At 38.1% G+C, this 26928-nt stretch overlaps 1 protein-coding gene across 1 annotated transcript in view; it reads right to left on the minus strand.

Annotated features, from left to right (window-relative positions):
* Window positions 1-26928, minus strand: part of LOC123499320 (general transcription factor 3C polypeptide 3-like) — a 414223-nt gene that overhangs the window by 241987 nt on the left and 145308 nt on the right. The window contains 1 exon segment of the mRNA XM_045247142.1: window positions 1185-1298. Coding sequence (XP_045103077.1) covers window positions 1185-1298 — 114 coding nt within the window.

Consider the following 26928-nt stretch of genomic DNA (forward strand, 5'->3'; position numbering starts at 1 on the left):
CTGACCAGCATCACAGAAGATAATGATGGAGAAGAAACCAACATAAGGAGGAGGACAGTAGAAGTAAATGGGACGTGCATAACTTTTCCTGATCCATATACACTGACTGAATGGGACACTAATCTCATAACATTACTACATGTGACATCAGCACAATGTCTCAAATATCTACTCTCCAAAATGAGGTGGACATCAGAACGTGCTATAGCGTATGAGAAGGAGAGAGGATACCAACTATTTCTGGATAAGCATGTTACTGATGTCATTCTGAAGCATGGATTTTTGAGGGTCGACCGGTCAACTCGAGTCCTTGTTTATGGTCCTTCGGTGATTTCAGCAGATCACGATTCGGAAATAAAGTATTGTTTCTCTGTTTTATTACACAAACAATTTCTAAACAATGTAAATGAAATATAAATTAACATAAAGTTTACATGAATCAAATGCATTACTTTTTGTCGAAAAGAAATGCTTACGGATTAAGTTAAGAATATAATGCAAAACTACTGGTACAGCTAATGGCGTTTTCGGCGATCTGGTGCACCGCATTGGTTCGTAAGCCTGGCAGGATGTTTTCAGAATAAAGAAACCACTCTCAGTAGAAATATAATACATGTCAATTGTATCTCTTATTTTCTTGTATTATTGCTACATAGACTACTCACTATTAATGCATCCCCAAATTTTTTACATTCCTTATAATGATGTGGGAAGCATATACGTGTACTATGGATTTCACTTTATATATGGCATATTAGTGCATCACATGCGTTTTGATATATATAAACTACTTCTTTGAGTTATTTGATATATTATAAAATTGGTTTCTTGACTAAGAGATTGCATCATACGCAGTATTAATTAAATAAAAAGTAAATAGCCACCCATGATGCCCGCAAAAGAAAACGGAAAATGACTCATTGGTAACTGAATCGCCTTAACACGAACACTCCTATACTGAGATTACAGATCTTGTTTTTACTGATAATGCAGCAATCTTTGCTGAGTCACTGGAGGATCTGGTAATGGCTCTAGAGGCAATGCACAAGGAGGTGAAGCCCTTGTGACTCCAGGTTTCCTGGCTGAAGATCAAGGTTCAGGTGTTTGGAGGCTTACTGTATGAAACAGTACAGTCCGTCCATGCATGTGGCAAGGACATTAAGATCTTGGAAAACTTCACATACCTTGGTAGGGTAGTACGTAATGACTGTGGTTCGAGCCAGGAAGTTGTAAGGCAGATTGGCTTGGCCCATGGCATTATGGACTCGCTCAACACAAGTATTTGGCATTGTTGATACCTGTGCAGACAAACAAAGATTCAGATCTTCAAGTCGCTGGTGATCCTGTCTTACTCTATGGTTGTGAGACATGGACGCTGAATATTGATCTGAAGAGGCAAATTGATGTCTTCGGTACTAGATGCCTTCGCAGGATCATGGGGTACCGCTGGTATGACTGTGTCAAATCAGCGATTGCTCCATGAGACTGATTCAAGACTGATTACCAGCATGGTCCGTCAACACCAACTGCAACTACATGAGCACATGGCACACTACTCGGAAACCGATCCTGCATATCAGGTTGTTTCTGAAAGGGATAACCTAGCATGGAGGAGGTGCAGGGGATGTGCACAGAACTCATGGCTGCAGCAAGCCAATGCCTCTTGCTGGGAGTTACTTGGCACTGAAAGGGAGCCTGCATGGAGACTTGCGAGGCATGACTGCCTGGAGGGGTGCCATAGGGTAAGCAAGGTCCCCCGGTGTATGCCTCCCAATGATTGAATTATTATTATTTTTTTTTTTTTAAGTGAAGGGATGTGTATGTGAGGTAAGTGCATATAGTTTTGAATGAAAAAGGAGAGTTGTATTTAAAGGACAGGCTGTGACTGCCCCCTTGATTTGTGAGACACAAAGGGAAATGTTCAGCAAGATCACGACTAGCTTTAATGGAAAGTTCACAGCACCCACTGAACTAGTACTATTAGACCTCGCTGGGAATAAATTATTGTTTCAGTAGGTGTCAACTAAAGTATGAGGAGTCATTAACCCCTTCAATATGGTGACGCCTATGTAGGCGTCATGAAGCCCCAGTAGCAAATACGGTGACGCCTACGTAGACGTCATATTTCTTTTCTGAGCTTTCTTCAATTCAGTTGTCCCGTATAGTGTGTTGGATACCAACTACACATGCCGTATGCTGTCCTTGAAATCCTAGTGCTCCTCCCACCATCCTTGTCTCCACCAATCACTAAAGATAAGCTACATGCGTCCCGCCTTGTGTCTAAAATTACCCAATGGCATAGACTGTTCCCATCTCTCTCTCTCTCTCTCTCTCTCTCTCTCTCTCTCTCTCTCTCTCTCTCTCTCTCTCTCTCTCTCTTCTCTCTCCCTCTCCCATCTCCTTCCCTCCATCCCCTCTCCCTCTCGAAGATAAGTTACATGCATCCTGCCTTGTAACATTCGTGGCACACACACACACACACACACACACACACACACACACAAGGAAGATTTGGTTGAGAAGAGATCTCGGTGAAAAGGAAGAGAAATGTTAAATGAGTTGAGAAAGGAGGCTTTGAAAAAAAATGAAGAGAGGACAGAAGAGGAGAAGAAAGAGTTTTTCTGGAGAATCTTGGATATGAGACTGAGGAAGTGGTTCATAACCCAGAAAAGTACAGTAAGAAAGGACTAAAGAAACTTACGTATGAGCGGAATGTAATGTATTCCAACATAAATGGAGTGATATCGGGATTTTAGAACTCAACGATTACTTGAGGACAAGAACCCAGATATTGTGGGTCTTACTGAAACAAAACTGAGAGAGGAGAAGACCTGATGATGGTTGGAGAAGGAAATATAATGTTTGGAAAAGAAATAGAGTAGGTAAGATGGGAGGAGGAGTGATGTTGCTGGTTAAAAAGATATAAAGGTGGATCAAGTGAAAGAAGGTATGGGAAAGGCAGAAGTGCTAAAGATCAGAGCAGAAACTAATGAAGGAAAAAGAGGCACTACATAGTGGTGTACGTACCACCTAAGACAAATGCATGGTCAGTACAGGAATATGAAGAAATGATAAGTGATACAGGAACATGTCTGGAAGAAATGTTGGGTGGCTGTGAACGAACTATAATGATGGGAGATTTTAATTGTAAAGAGGTGTGTTGGGAGGACTGGTCAATGGAAGGATCAGAGACAACATGGGAAATACACTATTGACACTGGCAATGGAAAATGTGTTAACTCAGTGGGTCAAAGAAGATACTAGGTTTGGAGGAGAGGAGCATCGTCAAGACTGGACTTGGTCTTTAGTACAGAGCCAATGGTCATTGAGGAGATGAGGGTGGAGTGCCCTTTAGCAAGAGTGATCATGCAGTTTTGGAGTTCAAGGTGATAGATGAAGAGAAATCTAGAAGAAATGAAGAATATAAAGTGGGAAGATGGAATTATGCCAAGACAGATTTTGGAAACCTAAAGAAATTCTTTCAAGAGACAAATTGGATGAAATTCAAGAGTGCTAAGGAGCAAATGAAAAGTGGAAGGAATTTATAAAAATATACAAAGAAGGTGAGAAAAATTTGTACCAATAAGACAACATAGAAGTTGGAAAGCAGGACTGGTTTAACGATAGATGTGAAAAGGCTAGAACAAGAAAAGAGGATGCATGGAAGAGGTGGAGAAGGAAAAGACGGATTAAGCAGTGGGAAAGTTACAAAAGAGCAAGAAATGAATATGTGTTGATTAGAAGAGAAGAAAGAAAGAAACAAGAAAAGGATATAATTGATAAATGTAAAGACCAACCAAGGCTTTTTACAGACATGTGAACAACAACATCAAAAATAGAAAGTATTGAAAGTTTAGAAGTAAATGGAGTATGCAGTGAAGATCCCAGGAAATGGCAGAGGCTATGAATGGATGCTTTCGGAAGGTATTCACAAAGGAGACTGCTTTTGACAAACCACTGGTAATGGAACAGAAAGGGATTATGAAGGAGTTTCAAGTAACTGTGGAGGAGATCAAGAATATGATGGGGAGTTTAGAAGTGAGAAAAGCTGTGGGACCTGATGGGGTATCAGGATGGATTTTAAGAGAATGCAGGAGCAACTGGCAGAAAAAGTTTGTGAAGTAATTGATGCCTCATTAAGGGAAGGTGTAGTGCCCCAAGACTGGAAAAGAGCTAACATTGTCCCAATCTATAAATCAGGTAACAAGAGAGACCCATTGAACTATAGACCAGTGTCACTTACAAGTGTGGTAGCTAAGATGTGTGAGAGGGTGGTGAAGAATAGATGGACAGACTTCTTGGAGAAAAATGACATACTTTGTGAGTGTCAATTTGGTTTTAGAAAAGGGCGTTCATGCACGACAAACCTGATATGTTACTATTCGAGGGTGATAGATGTAATACAGGAAAGAGATGGTTGGGCTGATGGAATATATCTGGATTTAAAAAGGCCTTTGATAAGGTACCACACCAGAGACTGATCTGGAAACTTGAAATGGTAGGAGGAGTGCATGGCAGTTTACTAAAATGGATGGAAGACTTTTGGTAGGAAGAGAAATGAGAACAATAATTAAGGACAGACCATCAGAATGGGGCTTGGTGGAGAGTGGAGTTCCACAGGGATCAGTGTTGGCACCAGTAATGTTCGCGGTCTACATAAATGACATGGTGGATGGGGTGTCCAGTTATGTGAGCCTATTTGCAGGCGATGCAAAATTGTTAAGAAAAGTGAGATGTGACAAAGATTGCGAACTACTCCAGGAAGACTTGGACAGAATATGGAAATGGAGCTGTACATGGCAAATGGAGTTCAACACGACAAAATGCAAGAAAATAGAGTTTGGCAAGAGTGAAAGAAGAATCAGGAGTATGTACAAGATAGGAAATGAAGACATAAAACCAGTCATGAAGAAAAAGACCTTGGGGTGACAATTACCAATGACCTATCGCCAGAGAGACATATAAACAAAATAATTGGAGAAGTATTGAACTTATTGAGGAACATAAGAGTGGCGTTCGTATATTTAGATGAAGAAATGATGAAGAAAATAATTACTGCAATGATAAGACCGAGGCTTGAATATGCAACAATACAGTGGGCTCGAACTTAAAGAAACACATAAGGAAACTAGAGAAAGTACAGAGGGCTGCAACAAAATGGTGCCTGACTTAAGAGATTTGACTTATGAAGACAGACTGAACAGAATGCAACTTCCGACCCTGGAAAACAGAAGAAAGGGAGACCTGATAGCAATATACAGAGTGATGATTGGCATGGAAAAATGGATAGGGAAGATCTGTGTATGTGGAATGAAAGAATGTCGAGAGGGCATGGGAAAAAACTAAAATGGCCACTTATAGGAGAGATGTGAAAAATATAGCTTCCCTCATAGAAGGGTGGAAGCATGGAATAGTTTAGACGTGGAAGTGGTCAACGCAAGGAATATTCATGATTTTAAGAAAAGCTGGACATTAATAGATATGGAGACGGGACAACGAGCATAGCTCTTTTCCGTATGTTACAATTAGGTAAATAACACACACACACACACACACACACACACACACACACACACACACACACACACACACACACACACACACACACACACACACACACACACACACACAAAGACTTGGACAGAATATGGAAATGGAGCTGTACATGGCAAATGGAGTTCAACACGACAAAATGCAAGAAATTAGAGTTTGGCAAGAGTGAAAGAAGAATCAGGAGTATGTACAAGATAGGAAATGAAGACATAAAACCAGTCATGAAGAAAAAGACCTTGGGGTGACAATTACCAATGACCTATCGCCAGAGAGACATATAAACAAAATAATTGGAGAAGTATTGAACTTATTGAGGAACATAAGAGTGGCGTTCATATTTTAGATGAAGAAATGATGAAGAAAATAATTACTGCAATGATAAGACCAAGGCTTGAATATGCAACAATACAGTGGGCTCAACAAAGAAACACATAAGGAAACTAGAGAAAGTACAGAGGGCTGCAACAAAATGGTGCCTGACTTAAGAGATTTGACTTATGAAGACAGGCTGAACAGAATGCAACTTCCGACCCTGGAAAACAGAAGAGAAAGGAGACCTGATAGCAATATACAGAGTGATGATTGGCATGGAAAAATGGATAGGGAAGATCTGTGTATGTGGAATGAAAGAGTGTCGAGAGGGCATGGGAAAAACTAAAATGGCCACTTATAGGAGAGATGAAAAAATAGCTTCCCTCATAGAAGGGTGGAAGCATGGAATAGTTTAGACGTGGAAGTGGTCAGCAAGGAATATTCATGATTTTAAGAAAAAGCTGGACATTAGTAGATATGGAGACGGGACAGAGCATAGCTCCTTTCCGTATGTTACAATTAGGTAAAGACACATCACACATGGGCAGTTTACTAAAATGGATGGAAGACTTTTGGTAGGAAGAGAAATGAGAACAATAATTAAGGACAGACCATCAGAATGGGGATTGGTGGAGTGTGGAGTTCCACAGGGATCAGTGTTGGCACCAGTAATGTTCGAGTCTACATAAATGACATGGTGGATGGGGTGTCCAGTTATGTGAGCCTATTTGCAGGCGATGCAAAATTGTTACGAAAAGTGAGATGTGACAAAGATTGCGAACTACTCCAGGAAGACTTGGACAGAATATGGAAATGGAGCTGTACATGGCAAATGGAGTTCAACACGACAAAATGCAAGAAAATAGAGTTTGGCAAGAGTGAAAGAAGAATCAGGAGTATGTACAAGATAGGAAATGAAGACATAAAACCAGTCATGAAGAAAAAGACCTTGGGGTGACAATTACCAATGACCTATCGCCAGAGAGACATATAAACAAAATAATTGGAGAAGTATTGAACTTATTGAGGAACATAAGAGTGGCGTTCGTATATCTAGATGAAGAAATGATGAAGAAAATAATTACTGCAATGATAAGACCGAGGCTTGAATATGCAACAATACAGTGGGCTCGAACTTAAAGAAACACATAAGGAAACTAGAGAAAGTACAGAGGGCTGCAACAAAAATGGTGCCTGACTTAAGAGATTTGACTTATGAAGACAGACTGAAAAGAATGCAACTTCCAACCCTGGAAAACAGAAGAAAGGGAGACCTGATAGCAATATACAGAGTGATGATTGGCATGGAAAAAATGGATAGGGAAGATCTGTGTATGTGGAATGGAAGAATGTCGAGAGGGCATGGAAAAAACTAAAATGGCCACTTATAGGAGAGATGTGAAAAATATAGCTTCCCTCATAGAAGGGTGGAAGCATGGAATAGTTTAGGCGTGGAAGTGGTCAGCAAAGGAATATTCATGATTTTAAGAAAAAGCTGGACATTAATAGATATGGAGACGGGACAACACGAGCATAGCTCTTTTCCGTATGTTACAATTAGGTAAATACAATTAGGTAAATACACACAAATATAAAAACAACAAATTTTCTAATCTCTCTCTCTCTCTCTCTCTCTCTCTCTCTCTCTCTCTCTCTCTCTTTCTCTCTTCTCTCTCTCCTCTTCCTCTCGAAAGATAAGCTACATGCATTCCGCTTGTGTCTAAAATATTAGCAAATGTCACACTCACTCTCTCTCTCTCTCTCTCTCTCTCTCTCTCTCTCTCTCTCTCTCTCTCTCTCTCTCTCCACTTTCCTCTTGAAGGCGATATAGTGACTAAAAATAGTAGCATAATACACAAAGACAAGTATGACAAGCTTGCAGATTTCCGACAACCACCATATCATACAGGCGGGCTTTTTTAACATCCACCGTGAAGGGGTTAAAAGGCCTACAACAGAAAATACAGGATGTAGCAGGCAAAGTGGAAAATGGAATGGGTTAGATCAAATTGGAGGAATTTAGAAATGCCTGGAAAAGGGAACAGGAAGAGGGAAAACTTAAATTCTCAGAGGTAGTAAAGAAGCAGATACAAGAAAAGACAAAGGACACTGTAATACAAGTAATTAAGGATAGGAAGATTTGGTGAGGGACACAGTGGACAAGAGGAAATGTTTCCTAATTTTCAGGCTGAAGGAAAAAATAAATAGAACTAACAAGTTCGTGAGAGAAAGAGAAGAGAGAGAGTCGACAAAGGAATGTTATGTTAGTTCGAGACAACACACAGGGGTTGGAATAAGAAGTGGAGGAAGTGGGAATGCTTCGTGAATGGGGGAAAGAGACCAATGAAAGTGAAAATGAGATCGAAAGTGGTGGTGGAGGATATAATGGGTGGAAAATTGACTGAAGATACTGAATTTAATGATATATGGATAAAAAGTGATATGAACCTGGAAGAGAGAGAAAAGGAGAGAGTGCTCAGAAATGAAGGTAAGGAAAAAAAAATGAGAAAGGACGGAAATTGAGAAAAAGAATTTCTACTGGAGGGTTCTAGATGAGACTGAAGAAGTGGTATCTTCCAAAAAAAAGGAGGTAATGGAAGAGGCAAGAAATTGGCGTACTGCCAATAATGTCACTCAGTGCCCTTAAACCGAGTGGTGCACCAGCCTGTGTCACACAACAATGTAATATGTTTGGCAAACCACAAGGTGGCGAAGAAAATCTTGCAATCGTGGCAATTTGGAAACTGCCATGTTTCCAAACCATTGCATGTGAACGATTCCATAGACTATTACTGAAAATACTACCACGCGTTTCCAACCGCGCGGTGCAAACCGCCCTGAGAGAACAAGGCCTAAGAGTGACTTATACAAATATAGATGGGTTGTTGTCCAGTGTGTTGGAGGTTAGAGACTAGATGAAGGAGAAACAACTGGATGTAATGTGCATAGTAGAAACAAAGTTCAGGGAGGAGATCCATGTTAGCTTTAAGGAAGAGGATATAAAAATTGGAGAAGGGACAGAAAGGGAAAAGGGGGAGGAGTGCTAATAATGGTTCATGATAATATACGTGTAAAAGAAGTTGACTATGGAGATTGCATGGCAGAAGTAATGGCAGTAACAATCAAGACAGAAGAAATGAAAAACAGGAGAATCATAGTCATGTATATGCCACCTAACACAAAATACAGTGGTACCTCGACATACGATTTTGATTCGTTCCGTGACGATTGTTGTATATTAAAAAAATTGTATATCAAATCAATTTTCCCCATAGAAATTAATGGAAATAGAATTAATTCATTCTTGTGATATGAATTTACCCCCTCCAAAAAAAATTAACATGCTTTAAATACCAACCAAATATAGATTTAATATAAGATAAATACAATGTTTATTGTATGCATGATATTAATTAATTATATTGCTCAAAATAACAACTTAACCTGCAAAACTCAGGACACATCGATAGACGTTCATCACGCAAGATTCAGGGCATGTCGATAGACGTTTAGGCTTTTTACAGCTATATTTTGGCTATTTTCTTCCCGTTTTCTTTGCTTGTGAGCTGGCAACACTCATCAGGAGTAAACATATGCTCTATGTCACTGTGTCACCAATGATGGATGGTGGGAGCGACAGTGATTTTACTGTGTCTGAAACCGCCACCTCTCCCGCGCGCTTTACTTCTATACCATAGGTCTTTCGCCAAGTTACAAGGAGACAACTTTTGAAGGGGGAGAGAGAGAGAGAGAGAGAGAGAGAGAGAGAGAGAGAGAGAGAGAGAGAGAGAGAGAGAGAGAGAGAGAGAGAGAGAGAGAGAGAGAGAGAGAGAGAGAGATACATAAGGGGTCTGCTTTCTTGGTCTAGCCAAGGCCGCTGAACCCAATCGGACGCAAGACCATATAAATTGATGATACCACCTCATTCGACCTGTGATATCTTGGTAACCGTAAGATCTAGAGGCTTCTGGTTTTTTGCATTGCAAAGAGGAAGAGTTGCTTGTGGGCAGAACACAATTTATACTCACTCGTTTATTGAATTTCTGAGTGTAATCAGTATGTGAATATAGGCTATTTTGTGTGTTTCTTGCCAAACTTTTACTTTTGGGACCCATGATCACGAGGTCTTGAGTTCACAAAACTTAAGAAAAAATACACACTGCCGAGGAGCACAGACACATACATGCACAAAGGATGAACAATGATACACAACGCGGGCTGAATGTTCGGGTGGATGCGGTAGCTGAGCAATCGCTGCGTCACCTACCGATGGTTATTCATATCTTAAAAATATCGTCATATTTCAAGGCGTAAATTATATGAAATTTTTCTTTGTATATAAAAAAATCGTATGTTGGGACGATTGTATCTCGAGGTATTACTGTACATGGAGAAAAGAAGAACATAAGGATATGCAAGGAGAGGTGTGCTTAGATAATATGATACGAAGAGATGGAAAAATACTATTAATAGGAGACCAACTGCAAAAGAGTAAACTGGAGAGAGATGGAAGTAATGGGTAATGCTGGATCATGAAGCAAGATGTTACAATTAACTATGGTGAATATGCTGGATCAGTGGGTGGAAGAATCAACACAATACAGAGGGGAAGAAGAACCATCATTGCTTCATCTATTATTCATTATTTATTCATAAAGAAGCCGGAGCCTCCACCTATCATACAATATCAGAGTCCAATGGGAAGAAGTGACCATGTAACATTAGTATTAGAAATGTAGGAAGAGGATGTGCTTAGATACAGGGAGGACTACAAAAAGGAGAGATTAAAACATGCAAGAGCAGATTTTGAAAAGTTAAGACAATTTTTTGGTGGCATAGAATGGAGGAACATTAAGAACAGAAAGACAGTACAGGAGAAATCTGAATTATTCCTAAAGAAGTATAACACGGGAGTGAAGAAATACATACCTATCTATAGAGAAAATAAGTATACATGCTTGGTACAATGGCAAATGTATGGAAGCTAAGAGGGAAAAACATAAAGCTTGGAAGAAACTAAAAAAAAAGCAGAGAAATGAAAGCAAAAGACATAAGGATGCAAGAAATGAATATATTAGAGTATGGAGAGAGGAAGAAAGAAACTTTGAGAAAGATGTGGTGCAGAAAAGAGAAGATGAACCCAAGCTTTTCAACAAGTATATAAATGGTAAGATAAAGAATAACAAAACAATAGAAAAATAGTTAAAGGAGGGAAGACTTACCAAACAGCAAAGGAAACAAGTGAAATAATGAATGAGAGCTCCAAAACTGTGTTCATGGAAGATGAGTTTAAAGAACCACATAGGACATTGCATTGTACAGGCTTGCAGGAAATCATAGTGCATAAACATGAAATTGGAAGACTACTAGAAAATTTGGATGTCAGAAAAGCGATAGAGCCAGATGGTGTGTTAGGCTGGGCATTAAAGGAATGTAAAGATCAATTGTTAAATGATTACAACCTCATTAAAGGAAGGAACAGTACCACTGGAATGGAAAAAAAGCTAAGATAATTCCAATATTCAAAGGAAGAAAGTCAATTGAGCCATTAAATTACAGATCAGTGTCATTTACAAATGTTGTGGGGAAGATACAATCAGCACCAAATGGCTTTAGAACTGCATGTAAACACACGTTCTCAGGTATATAATGGTCAATAAGTAAAATTTGGTACTTGCCGATGACTCATTTATTTGCTGACTGGATAGCCATTCATCTTTAAGATCATGTTAAGCCTGCTAGGTACTGAGTCAGCCAAGTTTTCAGCAGTTGAATGGGGAATTTCTGACCACACCTTCCGAAGAGCCTCCTCAAGCTTTAGTATGGCAGATGTGTCTTTTCCTCGCAGTTTTGCCTTTACTATTCTCAATCAGAGATATAGCTGGACTTTGTGCTGGCAAATCCAAAATAAAGTCCACTTCACTATTACAGACCCAGTCTTTGACTATTTTTGCTGTGTGACATGGTGCATTATCCTGCTGAAGGATCTTGGCGCCAGTAGTGGCAAAGTAGTCCGTCAGATTATCGCTGAGGATGTTAAGGTAGACCTTACTAACCACTGTCTTGCCTTTAGGCAGGAAGACAAGGTCAGCCAGCCCCCATAACCAAATGCACCCCAGACCATGAGGTAGGGAGGGTGCTTCATACGCATCACTGTGTAGTGCAGGTCACATACCGACATGCCAGGCAGACACCACACTTTAGTTCCTCTGGTATCACCGGTTGAGAAGGTAACCTCGTCAGCCAAGAGGACTTTCCTCCAATCCACCAGGTCCCATTGTGATTCTTGGCAAATTTACTTCTCTTTTTTCCGCTGTGTTTCATTAACATGGGGCTTAATGTGCACCTTCACTTTCCAGTAGTGCAGTCTGTCCCTTATCACTCACTGTATTGTACGAACAGAAACACTTTTTAGCAAATGTGGATTTTTTTCTTTAAGTTGATTTCCTGTAAGTTGAGGATTAATGTATAATTTTCACTTGATTATCCGTAAATTGTTGTTGGAAACTTTCTGGACTGGTCCACCAACATGCTTGTAGTAAAGGACATTTTCACATCCCTCCTCATGCCATTTCCTCACCAACACACTCACTGTCTTTTCATTAACACCAGTTACATGGCTTATTTCTCGATTTGTTTTCCCACTCTTATGCAATTCCATCACTCAAACAATGTCATCATGGCTCGTATATTTCCCAGGCCATTATACAGCGCCACAGTATAACACTACAATTCAAGCAAACACAACCGTTTTATGAGCAGGAGCAATAAGCAACTGTCAGGTCAACTTTACCCTATGGCAATAATGCAAACACTAGATCCATTAATCTTTCACTTTTAAAGCATGCCTGGTGCTAACCTACGTTGCCATACAGTTATTTTCTCCTGGCCCATTTTTCAGGCAGTAAGAGAGTAGGTTACCGGTTAGGGTAATATTACACGCTAGTCACTGAAAGTTCTAACATCCTTTGGCGCTGACTGTATATGAAATTGTTATCAAAGAAAAGTAGGTTAGATATCTGGAAGAAAAACAAGTTATATCAAAAAGACAATTTGGGTTCAGGACAGGAGGATCATGTGTGTAAAATTTCCTAAGTTTCTACTCAAGAATACCAAGACTGGAGAGCAGAAATGGATGGGTGGACATTGTCTACCCAGACATCAAAAGAGCTTTTCATAAAGTCTCTCATAGCAGACTACTTTGGAAGTTAGAGAACATAAGAGGACTGAGAGGAATAATGTTAGATTGGATAAGGGATTGCTGGAAGGATAGAGAGATAAGAATTGTGATCAGAGATACATACCCATCCTGGAGTAAAGTAACAAGTGGAGTGCCACAAGAGTCAGTGTTAGCACTCATTATGTTCCAGGTACAGTGGTACCTCAAGATACGAAATTATTTCGTTCCGGAGTGACTTTCGTATCATGATTTTTTCGTATAATGAGTCACGTTTTACATGTAAATTGCTTAATTCGTTCCAAGCTCTACGAAAACACCACATTAAATTTCATAATAAGAGTAAAACCAGAATGAAATAAAAGCCAAATACATTTGAATCATTCAATATACCTAACCTAACCGTTAATACCTGTAAATGAAGTAGATAATAGAATATAATGCAATAATAAATGAAAATAATAAAATGAAATTTATACGAAAATGTGGAACCTTGCCTTTCGAAAGAGGCAATGTCCGAAAGCGAAAGTGGCGCCAGAGGAGGAGGGCAAACGGCAGAAAATATAGAAAATGGAAGAAAACATTAACACTTAACTTTACGAAACACTTAAAATCATTATTATTACCTGTTACAAGTATTTCCAATACCATAATCCTTCCTAAAGCCTACTCGGCGTGTGGAGACAATGGTCCGCTCCCTCGTCTCATAGCAACACACACCTGCATACATGCACACGAACACTGAGGTGGTTCCCATATACAAGAGCAGAAGGAAGGAAGAACCTTTAAATTACAGACCAGTATCACTACCTAGTGTAATATGCAAGATGTGTGAAAGAGTAATAAAGAAACAATGGATTGAGTTTCTTGAAGGCAACAAATTATTATCAAATAGCCAATTTGGTTTCAGAAAAGGTCTGTCGTGTGCAACAAATTTATTGAGTTTCTAATCTAGAATAGTTGATAAAGTACAAGAGAGAGAGGGATGGATTGACTGTATTTATTTAGATTTAAAAAAGGCGTTTGATAAAGTGCTATATGAAAGATTACTGTGGAAGTTAGAGGAGAAGGGTGGCTTAAAAGGAAGCACAATGAGATGGATGGAAAATTACTTGAGGGGGAGAGAAATAAGGATGGTAGTTAAAGATATGAAGTCCAAGTGGAGAGTAATAGACAGCGGAGTGCCACAGGGGTCAGTATTGGCGCCAATACTTTTCCTCATATATATAAACGACATGCCAGAGGGAGTAAACAGCTACATAAATCTGTTTGCGGACGATGCGAAACTGTGCAGAGATATAAAACAAAAAGAGGATTGTGAAATACTGCACGAAGACTTAAACAAGATCTGGAAATGGAATAAAAAATGGGAGATGGAATTCAATGTGGACAAAAGCCATATCATGGAAATGGGAAAAAGTGAAAGACGACCAGTGGGAATCTATAAGATGAGATATGCAGTAGAACTAGAAAAAGTAAAAAAGGAAAAGGACTTGGGAGTGACAATGGAAGAATTTTCATAGAGACATATAATTTGCAAAGGAGTATTGGATTAGCATTTCACTACATGGACAAAGAAATGATGAAGATATTGATAAGTACTAAAATAAGTCCCAGATTGGAATCTGCAGGAGTTGTGTGAACACCCCATAAAAAGAAACACAAAGAAATTGGAAGGACTACAAAAAATTGCTACAAGAATGGTTCCAGAATTTAAAGGGATGACATATGAGGAGAGACTAAAAGCTATGGATCTACCAATCCTGGAACAGAGAAAAGAGAGATGGGATCTGATACAAGTTTATAAATTGATTAACGGAATGGATCAAGTGGATAATGAGAAACTAATCCTGAGAGAAGAATATGACACTAGAAGCACAAGATCGCATAGTAAGAAACTGAGGAAGGGAAGATGTCTGAGAGATGTTAAAAAATATAGTTTCCCGCAAAGATGTGTTGAGACTTGGAACAGTTTGAGTGAGGAAGTGGTGTCAGCAACGAGTGTACATAGTTTTAAAGAAAAATTGGATAAGTGTAGATATGGAGATGGGGCCACACGAGCACAAACCCCAGGCCCTGTAAAACTACAACTAGGTAAATACACACACACACACACACAATTTTTACAAGGGATATACCAATTAACGATGATATAAGATACAAGTGCCCATTGGGAAAGAGTGACCATGTAATATTAGAGATGGATATAGAAGAACGAAAGGAAGATAGAGATGAATCATACAAAGGAGACCGATTAAATTACAGAAAGGCTGATATTGAGAATCTCAAAAACTATTTTAAAAATGTAAACTGGGAGGAGATGGAAAACTCATAAACAGTTCAAGAGAAATATAACTTATTTTTGGAAATATACAAAACTGGGGTCAGGGAATATGTTCTGAAATATAGACCTAAAGAAGAAGGAAAGAAAGATTGGTTTAATGCAAGATGTGCTAGGCAAAGGAGAAACGAGATGGAGCATGGAAAAGGTGGAGAAGAAACAGAAATCCAGAAAATAAGGAAAACTTCAAAACAGCAAGAAATGAATATGCTAAAGTGAGAAAGCAAGAAGAAAAGAACTATGAAAAGGACATTGTCGAAAAATGTAAGGAACAACCAAAATTGTTCTACAGATTCATAAATGGAAAAATAAGATAGAAAGGTTAAAAGGAGAAAACGGAATGGTGGAAGACCCAAAAAGCATGGCAGAACTGTTAAATAGTAAATTTCATGAGGTCTTTACTAAGGAATCTAAATTTGAAAGACCACAGGGTAATAGAGAGACTGTCTATATGAAAGATATTAAAGTAACCAAGCTTGAAATAAAAAAAGTTGATGACGGAATTGGATGAGGAGATGGCAATGGGACCGGATGAAGTCTCAGGCAGAATACTGAAAGAATGTAGGGAAGAACTAGCAAGTCCAATATACAACATCATAAAATGCTCAATTGAAAATGGAACAGTGCCAGTGGAGTGGAAAAGAGCTGAGGTGGTTCCCATATATAAGAGCAGAAGGAAGGAAGAACCTTTATATTACAGACCGGTATCACTAACTAGTGTAATATGCAAGATGTGTGAAAAAGTAATAAAGAAGCAATGGATTGAGTTTCTTGAAGACAACAAAATATTATCAAATAGCCAATTTGGTTTTAGAAAAGGTCGGTCATGTGTGACAAATTTATTGAGTTTCTACTCTAGAATAGTTGATAAAGTACAAGAGAGAGAGGGATGGATTGACTGTATTTATTTAGATCTAAAAAAGGCTTTTGATAAAGTGCCACATGAAAGATTACTATGGAAGTTAGAGGAGAAGGGTGGCTTAAAAGGAAGCACATTGAGATGGATGAAGAATTACTTAAGGGGGAGAGAAATAAGGACGATAGTTAAAGATATGAAGTCCAAATGGAGAACAGTAGACAGTGGAGTGCCACAGGGGTCAGTATTGGCACCAATACTTTTTCTCGTATATATAAATGACATGCCAGAGGGAGTGAACAGCTACATAAATCTGTTTGCGGACGATGCGAAACTGTGCAGAGTCATTAAACAAAAAGAGGATTGTGAAATACTACAGGAAGACTTAAACAAGATCTGGAAATGGAGCAAAAAATGGGAGATGGAATTCAATGTGAACAAAAGCCATGTCATGGAAATGGGAATAAGTGAAAGATGACCAGTGGGAATCTATAAGATGGGAGATGGAGTAGAACTAGAAAAAGTAAAAAAAGGAAAAGGACTTGGGAGTGACAATGGAAGAAAATAATCAACCGGTAAGCCATATTGATAGAATTTTCAGAGAGACGTATAATTTGCTAAGGAATATTGGAGTAGCATTTCACTATATGGACAAGGAAATGATGAAGAAATTGATAAGTACTAAAATAAGACCTAGATTGGAATATGCAGGATTTGTGTGGACTCCCAAAAAGAAACACATAAGAAAATTAGAGAGACTACAAAAAATGGCTACAAGAATGGTTCCAGAATTTAAAGGGATGGCATATGAGGAGAGACTAAAGGCAATGGATCTACCAACCTTGGAGCAGAGAAGAGAGAGGGGATCTGATACAAGTTTATAAATTGATTAACAGAATGGATGAAGTGGATAATGAGAAACTGATCCTGAGAGAAGAATATGACTTTAGAAGCACAAGATCGCATAGTAAGAAACTAAGGAAGGGACGATGTCTGAGAGATGTTAAAAAATTTAGTTTCCCGCAAAAATGTGTTGAGACTTGGAACAGTTTGAGTGAGGAAGTGGTGTCAGCAAAGAGTGTGCATAGTTTTAAAGAAAAATTGGATAAGTGTAGATATGGAGACGGGACCACACGAGCATAAAGCCCAGGCCCTGTAAAACTACAACTAGGTAAATACACACAATTGATAAGTACTATAATATGAAATATGCAGGAGTAGTGTTCACCCCTAATAAAAAGAAACACATAAGGAAGTTGGACAGACTACAAAAAATGGCTACAAGAATGGTTCCAGAATTTGAAGGGATGACATATGAGGAGAGACTAAAGGCTATGGATCTACCAACCCTGGAACAAAGAAGGGAGAGAGGAGATCTGATACAAGTTTATAAATTGATCAACAGAATGGACCAAGTGGATAATGAGAAACTGATCCTGAGAGAAGAATATGACATTCGAAGCACAAGATCGCATAGTAAAAAGCTGAGAAAGGGAAGATGTCTGCGAGATGTTAAAATATATAGTTTCCCGCAAAGATGTATTGAGATGTGGAACAGTTTAAATGAGAAGTAGTTTCTGCAACGAGTGTGCATACTTTTAATCCTTAACTCGCTAAGAACGATGACCGCAAAATTCGCACCCTCCCATTACCGCAATTATCATAAAAAATTCAACTCTTATAAATTACTCTGGAAAAAAATCTGCTGTTAGTAGACATGACAATGCATCATCCTACAAGTTTTTATTGCTCTACTCACTATGGTTGTCTCAGAATAATAACCGATAGTTGGAGAAGATTGTGGTAGCGGCAACTCAGGGGAGGTGCTTTTATGTGTATTCTTACATAATGTAAGGCACTGCTCATGTTTTTATGTGTTTTCACATGTTTTTCGTGTTTTCACTCATATTGGCTGATTATAGTTACGTATGTTTTTATCAGGCGTGGGTGACGATGTTGTCAAAATAGCGGGGTCGGGATCTACCTCCAACCTGTGCAATTTGCGTCTTGTCCCGCCTTGTCTATCACTTTTATCACTAAACTTTAGCTTCCTTTTAGCACCAGGAGCCATAGTTGTAAATAATAGTTCCGTAAATAAGTAAATACGTAAATATGTAAATAATTATCACCGCGACACGACGCTCACGCACCTCACAGAAATTTGCGGGATGACTAGCTGGCTAGAGCGGTGCGCTTCCTGGGAGCCGACAGTACTACCATAGGACTACGTCATGATCAAATATAGCAGCGCTACCAATGCTAGCGCGGTTTTTATTAGCGCTCAAAGTAGCTGCCCCATTTAAGGACTGTCGGAAGTGTGCTATGCAGCCGTATTTAAGGCCTGTCGGAGTTTTCGAGTTAAACTGCTGCGATTGCTTATATAATCAAGCCTCTCGAGTACTGTGACGCGGCGATCGCTTATGTAATCATGAATTTTCGCGGGGAATGTTTTGAATTTTCGTGGCGCATTTCCCTTCAGACCTGCTCTTGTGACTCCTCCCCACTTAGTGTTGCCATCATGTGGGCTCCAGATACTATAACAAGGGCCTCACTTGAGTTTTTATGGAAAAGTAGGAGACACCTGGCAACTCCTCTTGACCCGTCGGGTAGAATCCAGCCTTGAGTATCATAGAAAACGTAGAAAACTTTATAGGGGAGACCAAATTATGCTATAGTCATTACTTCTATCTCAATCAAGAGATTATTGTTATTATATCAGCTTCTTACGTCATAGGGGCAACAATCCTAGTAGCATTTTGAACTGTGGTATTGTACAGAGGACTTGTGTCATGGAGGACACACAGAAACACACACACACACACACACACACACGAGACGCAGCAGAGGAAGGACGCGATACCGTCGCTCCCGACAATCAGCTGATCTTCACTACCTTTGTTTGGGTTTACAGTGGCCTGGGCGATAAGTGTGGACTCATTTTTCCTTTCATGAATACAGTGTTAAATAATAATGAGTGAGAAAGAGATTCCATCTAAATGCAGGTATGTGACAAGGGAAAGAATGAAAGCTGATGATGACAATGTTGGTGAGGGAGGAGGAGAATTTGAAGGCTTTGATACGGCGCAAACTTCACTATTTGATAGAGTCTTAACTATCGAACGTAAATTAGATAAATTGATAAAGGAGAGTATGGGAATGAAAGAGAATGAAGAACAGGATAAAGAGCTCCAGAAATTGAAAGAAAGGATAAAAGAGTGGAAGAAAACGAAACTAGGCTAAGAACCGAAAATGAAGAATTAAAAGTCCAAATAGCGAACTATAAGAAATTGATGGAAGAAGGACTCGGTAAAGCCGAGAAAGAAAAAGAAAAGCTAAAAGATCTAGTTAACAAAGAAGAAGAAAGAGTACAAGACGTGATTAAAAAAGAAGTACAAGCATGGAGAATCCAAGATAAGAAAGACAAGGAATCATTTCAAGAAGTATTTCAAGAACAGTTAAAAGAAAGAGATGAAAATATGACAAGCAAAATGATAGGAGTCCTCAAGAAAAAAGAAAATTTAGTAAGAGAAATTGCGGAAAAAAAGAAGTGTAATTATTTTTGGACTGAAAGAAAAAAATGTTAAATATAGACCAAGAAGGGAAAAAGACGAAATGAAATCAGTAAAAGACCTACTAAAACATCTGAATGACGAGGATAGACAGAACTTAGAAGAGGAAGTAGAAGAAATCCATAGAATGGGACCATATCAAGAAGGAACAGTGAGACCAATTAAGATATTACTAAAATCACAAGCAGCAGCAGAAGTACTATATAGAAAAACGAAACTCAGAGAAACAGAAGGTTGCAAAGATATATATATAAAGAAAAATAGAAACGAGGAGGAAAGGAAGAGACACAATGAACTGGTGGCAGAAGCAAGAGAAAAAATAATGAAAGGTCAGAGGAGGAGAAGAAGGCATTTTTTTGGAGAATTATAGGAGACAGGATAAGGAAATGGTATATAAAAGAGAAAGAAGAGAAAAGAATGGAGCAAGTTTAACTAAAATGATAAGAACAAGAGATTAAAAATGATGTATACAAACATAGATGGGATTTTATCTAGTAAATTAGAATTAAGAGATTACATAAAAAAAGAAAACCAGATATTGTATGCCTGGTGGAAACAAAGTTAAATGAGGCAATAAAATAGACATAGATAAAAGGTATAATATATGGAGGAGAGAGAGAGGGGTAAAGGAGGAGGAGGAGTCATGATGATGTTAAGGAAGGAGATAGTGGTAAATCAAGTGGAGTTTGGGAAGGAAAATCAGAAATACTGTATGTTAAGATGCATATTAACAAAAAGGAGTTAACAATCATTGGAACATATGTGCCACCAAAACAAACTCATGGACTAACCAAGAATATAGAGACATGATAGATGACACAATAAGGAGTCTTACAAGAATCATTAAGGAAAGGAGAAAAGTGATATTGATAGGAGATTTCAACTGTAAGGAGGTAGACTGGGAAAATTATGAAAGTGGTATGGGGAAGATGCCTGGGAGATAGATTCCTGAACCTAATGATAGATAATTTGATGGTCCAAAGAGTAAAGGAAAACACAAGATTCAGAGGAAACGATGAGCCGGCAAGATTAGACCTAGTTTTTACAAGGGATATACCAATTAACGATGATATAAGATACAAGTGCCCATTGGGAAAGAGTGACCATGTAATATTAGAGATGGATATAGAAGAAGGAAAGGAAGATAGAGATGAATCATACAAAGGAGACCGATTAAATTACAGAAAGGCTGATATTGAGAATCTCAAGAACTATTTTAAAACGTAAACTGGGAGGAGATGGAAAACTCATTAACGGTTCAAGAGAAATATAACTTATTTTTGAAATATACAAAACTGGGGTCAGGAATATGTTCCGAAATATAGACCTAAAGAAGAAGGAAAGAAAGATTGGTTTAATGCAAGATGTGCTAGGGCAAAGGAGAAACGAGATGGAGCATGGAAAAGGTGGAGAAGAAACAGAAATCCAGAAAATAAGGAAAACTTCAAAACAGCAAGAAATGAATATGCTAAGGTGAGAAAGGAAGAAGAAAAGAACTATGAAAAGGACATTGTCGAAAAATGTAAGGAACAACCAAAATTGTTCTACAGATTCATAAATGGAAAAATAAGACAAAAAGAAACAATAGAAAGGTTAAAAGGAGAGAACGGAATGGTGGAAGACCCAAAAGTATGGCAGAACTGTTAAATAGTAAATTTCATGAGGTCTTTACTAAGGAATCCAAATTTGAAAGACCACAGGGTAATAGAGAGACTGTCTATATGAAAGAGATTAAAGTAACCAAGCTTGAAATAAAAAGTTGATGACGGAATTGGATGAGGAAAAGGCAATGGGACCGGATGAAGTCTCAGGCAGAATACTGAAAGAATGTAGGGAAGAACTAGCAAGTCCAATATACAACATCATAAAATGCTCAATAGAAAATGGAACAGTGCCAGTGGAGTGGAAAAGAGCTGAGGTGGTTCCCATATATAAGAGCGGAAGGAAGGAAGAACCTTTAAATTACAGACCGGTATCACTAACTAGTGTAATATGCAAGATGTGTGAAAAAGTAATAAAGAAGCAATGGATCAAGTTTCTTGAAGACAACAAAATATTATCAAATAGCCAATTTGGTTTTAGAAAAGGTCGGTCATGTGTGACAAATTTATTGAGTTTCTACTCTAGAATAGTTGATAAAGTACAAGAGAGAGAGGATGGATTGACTGTATTTATTTAGATCTAAAAAAGGCTTTTGATAAAGTGCCACATGAAAGATTACTATGGAAGTTAGAGGAGAAGGGTGGCTTAAAAGGAAGCACATTGAGATGGATGAAGAATTACTTAAGGGGAGAGAAATAAGGACGATAGTTAAAGATATGAAGTCCAAGTGGAGAACAGTAGACAGCGGAGTGCCACAGGGGTCAGTATTGGCACCAATACTTTTTCTCGTATATAAAATGACATGCCAGAGGAGTGAACAGCTACATAAATCTGTTTGCGGACGATGCGAAACTGTGCAGAGTCATTAAACAAAAGAGGATTGTGAAATACTACAGGAAGACTTAAACAAGATCTGGAAATGGAGCAAAAATGGGAGATGGAATTCAATGTGGACAAAAGCCATGTCATGGAAATGGGAAAAGTGAAAGACGACCAGTGGGAATCTATAAGATGGGAGATGGAGTAGAACTAGAAAAAGTAAAAAGGAAAAGGACTTGGGAGTGACAATGGAAGAAAATAATCAACCGGTTAGCCATATTGATAGAATTTTCAGAGAGACGTATAATTTGCTAAGGAATATTGGAGTAGCATTTCACTATATGGACAAGGAAATGATGAAGAAATTGATAAGTACTAAAATAAGACCTAGATTGGAATATGCAGGAGTTGTGTGGACTCCCATAAAAAGAAACACATAAGAAAATTAGAGACTACAAAAATGGCTACAAGAATGGTTCCAGAATTTAAAGGGATGGCATATGAGGAGAGACTAAAGGCAATGGATCTACCAACCTTGGAGCAGAGAAGAGAGAGGGGATCTGATACAAGTTTATAAATTGATTAACGGAATGGATGAAGTGGATAATGAGAAACTGATCCTGAGAGAAGAATATGACTTTAGAAGCACAAGATCGCATAGTAAGAAACTAAGGAAGGGACGATGTCTGAGAGATGTTAAAAATTTAGTTTCCAAAAGATGTGTTGAGACTTGGAACAGTTTGAGTGAGGAAGTGGTATCAGCAAAGAGTGTACATAGTTTTAAAGAAAAATTGGATAAGTGTAGATATGGAGACGGGACCACACGAGCATAAAGCCCAGGCCCTGTAAAACTACAACTAGGTAAATACAACTAGGTAAATACACACACACACACACACACACACACACACACACACACACACACACACAGAGAGAGGAAGGACGAATACCGTCGCTCCGAGAATCAGCTGATCTTCACTACCTTTGTTTGGGTTTACAGTGGCCTGGGCGATAAGTGTGGACTCATTTTATTTTCATGAATACAGTGTTAAATAATAATGAGTGAGAAAGATATTCCATCTAAATGCAGGTATGTGACAAGGGAAAGAATGAAAGCTGATGATAACAATGTTGGTAAGGGAGAAAGAGAATTTGAAGGCTTTGATATGGCGCAACCTTCACTATTTGATAGAGTCTTGACTATCGAACGTAAATTAGATAAATTGATAAAGGAAAGTATGGGAATGAAAGAGAATGAAGAACAGGATAAAGAGCTCCAGAAATTGAAAGAAAGGATAAAAAGAGTGGAAGAAAACAAAACTAGGCTAAGAACCGAAAATGAAGAATTAAAAGTACAAATAGCGAACTATAAAAAATTGATGGAAGAAGGACTGGTAAAGCCGAGAAAGAAAAAGAGAAGCTAAAAGATCTAGTTAACAAAGAAGAAGAAAGAGTACAAGACGTGATTAAAAAAGAAGTACAAGCACGGAGAATCCAAGATAAGAAAGACAAGGAATCATTTCAAGAAGTATTTCAAGAACAGTTAAAAGAAAGAGATGAAAATATGACAAGCAAAATGATAGGAGTCCTCAAGAAAAAGAAAATTTAGTAAGAGAAATTGCGGAAAAAAGAGTGTAATTATTTTTGGACTGAAAGAAAAAATGTTAAATATAGACCAAGAAGGAAAAAGACAAAATGAAATCAGTAAAGACCTACTAAAACATCTGAATGACGAGGATAGACAGAACTTAGAAGAGGAAGTAGAAGAAATCCATAGAATGGGACCATATCAAGAAGGAACAGTGAGACCAATTAAGATATTACTAAAATCACAAGCAGCAGCAGAAGAAGTACTATATAGAAAACAAAACTCAGAGAAACAGAAGGTTGCAAAGATATATATATAAAGAAAAATAGAAACGAGGAGGAAAGGAAGAGACACAATGAACTGGTGGCAGAAGCAAGAGAAAAAATAATGAAAGGTCAGAGGAGGAGAAGGCATTTTTGGAGAATTATAGGAGACAGGATAAGGAAATGGTATATAAAAGAGAAAGAAGAGAAAAGAATGGAGCAAGTTTAACTAAAAATGATAAGAACAAGAGATTAAAATGATGTATACAAACATAGATGGGATTTTATCTAGTAAATTAGAATTAAGAGATTACATAAAGAAAGAAGAACCAGATATTGTATGCCTGGTGGAAACAAAGTTAAATGAGGCAATAAAATAGACATAGATAAAAGGTATAATATATGGAGGAGAGACAGAGTGGGTAAAGGAGGAGGAGGAGTCATGATGATGTTAAGGAAGGAGATAGTGGTAAATCAAGTGGAGTTTGGGAAGGAAAATCAGAAATACTGTATGTTAAGATGCATATTAACAAAAGGAGTTAACAATCATTGGAACATATGTGCCACCAAAACAAACTCATGGACTAACCAAGAATATAGAGACATGATAGATGACACAATAAGGAGTCTTACAAGAATCATTAAGGAAAGGAGAAAAGTGATATTGGTAGGAGATTTCAACTGTAAGGAGGTAGACTGGGAAAATTATGAAAGTGGTATGGGGAAGATGCCTGGGAGATAGATTCCTGAACCTAATGATAGATAATTTGATGGTCCAAAGAGTAAAGGAAAACACAAGATTCAGAGGAAACGATGAGCCGGCAAGATTAGACCTAGTTTTACAAGGGATATACCAATTAACGATGATATAAGATACAAGTGCCCATTGGGAAAGAGTGACCATGTAATATTAGAGATGGATATAGAAGAAGGAAAGGAAGATAGAGATGAATCATACAAAGGAGACCGATTAAATTACAGAAAGGCTGATATTGAGAATCTCAAGAACTATTTTAAAAACGTAAACTGGGAGGAGATGGAAAACTCATTAACGGTTCAAGAGAAATATAACTTATTTTTGGAAATATACAAAACTGGGGTCAGGGAATATGTTCTGAAATATAGACCTAAAGAAGAAAGAAAGAAAGATTGGTTTAATGCAAGATGTGCTATGGCAAAGGAGAAACGAGATGGAGCATGAAAAAGGTGGAGAAGAAACAGAAATCCAGAAATAAGGAAAACTTCAAAACAGCAAGAAATGAATATGCTAAGGTGAGAAAGGAAGAAGAAAAGAACTATGAAAAAGACATTGTCGAAAAATGTAAGGAACAACCAAAATTGTTCTACAGATTCATAAATGGAAAAATAAGACAAAAAGAAACAATAGAAAGGTTAAAAGGAAAAAACGGAATGGTGGAAGACCCAAAAGTATGGCAGAACTGTTAAATAGTAAATTTCATGAGGTCTTTACTAAGGAATCCAAATTTGAAAGACCACAGGGTAATAGAGACTGTCTATATGAAAGAGATTAAAGTAACCAAGCTTGAAATAAAAAGTTGATGACGGAATTGGATGAGGAAAAGGCAATGGGACCGGATGAAGTCTCAGGCAGAATACTGAAAGAATGTAGGGAAGAACTAGCAAGTCCAATATACAACATCATAAAATGCTCAATAGAAAATGGAACAGTGCCAGTGGAGTGGAAAAGAGCTGAGGTGGTTCCCATATATAAGAGCGGAAGGAAGGAAGAACCTTTAAATTACAGACCGGTATCACTAACTAGTGTAATATGCAAGATGTGTGAAAAAGTAATAAAGAAGCAATGGATCGAGTTTCTTGAAGACAACAAAATATTATCAAATAGCCAATTTGGTTTTAGAAAAGGTCGGTCATGTGTGACAAATTTATTGAGTTTCTACTCTAGAATAGTTGATAAAGTACAAGAGAGAGAGGGATGGGTTGACTGTATTTATTTAGATCTAAAAAAGGCTTTTGATAAAGTGCCATATGAAAGATTACTATGGAAGTTAGAGGAGAAGGGTGGCTTAAAAGGAAGCACATTGAGATGGATGAAGAATTACTCAAGGGGGAGAGAAATAAGGACGATAGTTAAAGATATGAAGTCCAAGTGAAGAACAGTAGACAGAAGAGTGTCACAGGGGTCAGTATTGGCACCAATACTTTTTCTCGTATATATAAATGACATGCCAGAGGGAGTGAACAGCTACATAAATCTGTTTGCAGACGATGCGAAACTGTGCAGAGTCATTAAACAAAAAGAGGATTGTGAAATACTACAGGAAGACTTAAACAAGATCTGGAAATGGAGCAAAAAATGGGAGATGGAATTCAATGTGGACAAAAGCCATGTCATGGAAATGGGAAAAAGTGAAAGACGACCAGTGGGAATCTATAAGATGGGAGATGGAGTAGAACTAGAAAAAGTAAAAAAGGAAAAGGACTTGGGAGTGACAATGGAAGAAAATAATCAACCGGTAAGCCATATTGATAGAATTTTCAGAGAGACGTATAATTTGCTAAGGAATATTGGAGTAGCATTTCACTATATGGACAAGGAAATGATGAAGAAATTGATAAGTACTAAAATAAGACCTAGATTGGAATATGCAGGAGTTGTGTGGACTCCCATAAAAAGAAACACATAAAAAATTAGAGACTACAAAAATGGCTACAAGAATGGTTCCAGAATTTAAAGGGATGGCATATGAGGAGAGACTAAAGGCAATGGATCTACCAACCTTGGAGTAGAGAAGAGAGAGGGATCTGATACAAGTTTATAAATTGATTAACGGAATGGATGAAGTGGATAATGAGAAACTGATCCTGA

The sequence above is a fragment of the Portunus trituberculatus genome, chromosome 49, assembly GCF_017591435.1.
Source record: "Portunus trituberculatus isolate SZX2019 chromosome 49, ASM1759143v1, whole genome shotgun sequence".
Classification (NCBI taxonomy): Eukaryota; Metazoa; Arthropoda; class Malacostraca; order Decapoda; family Portunidae; genus Portunus; species Portunus trituberculatus.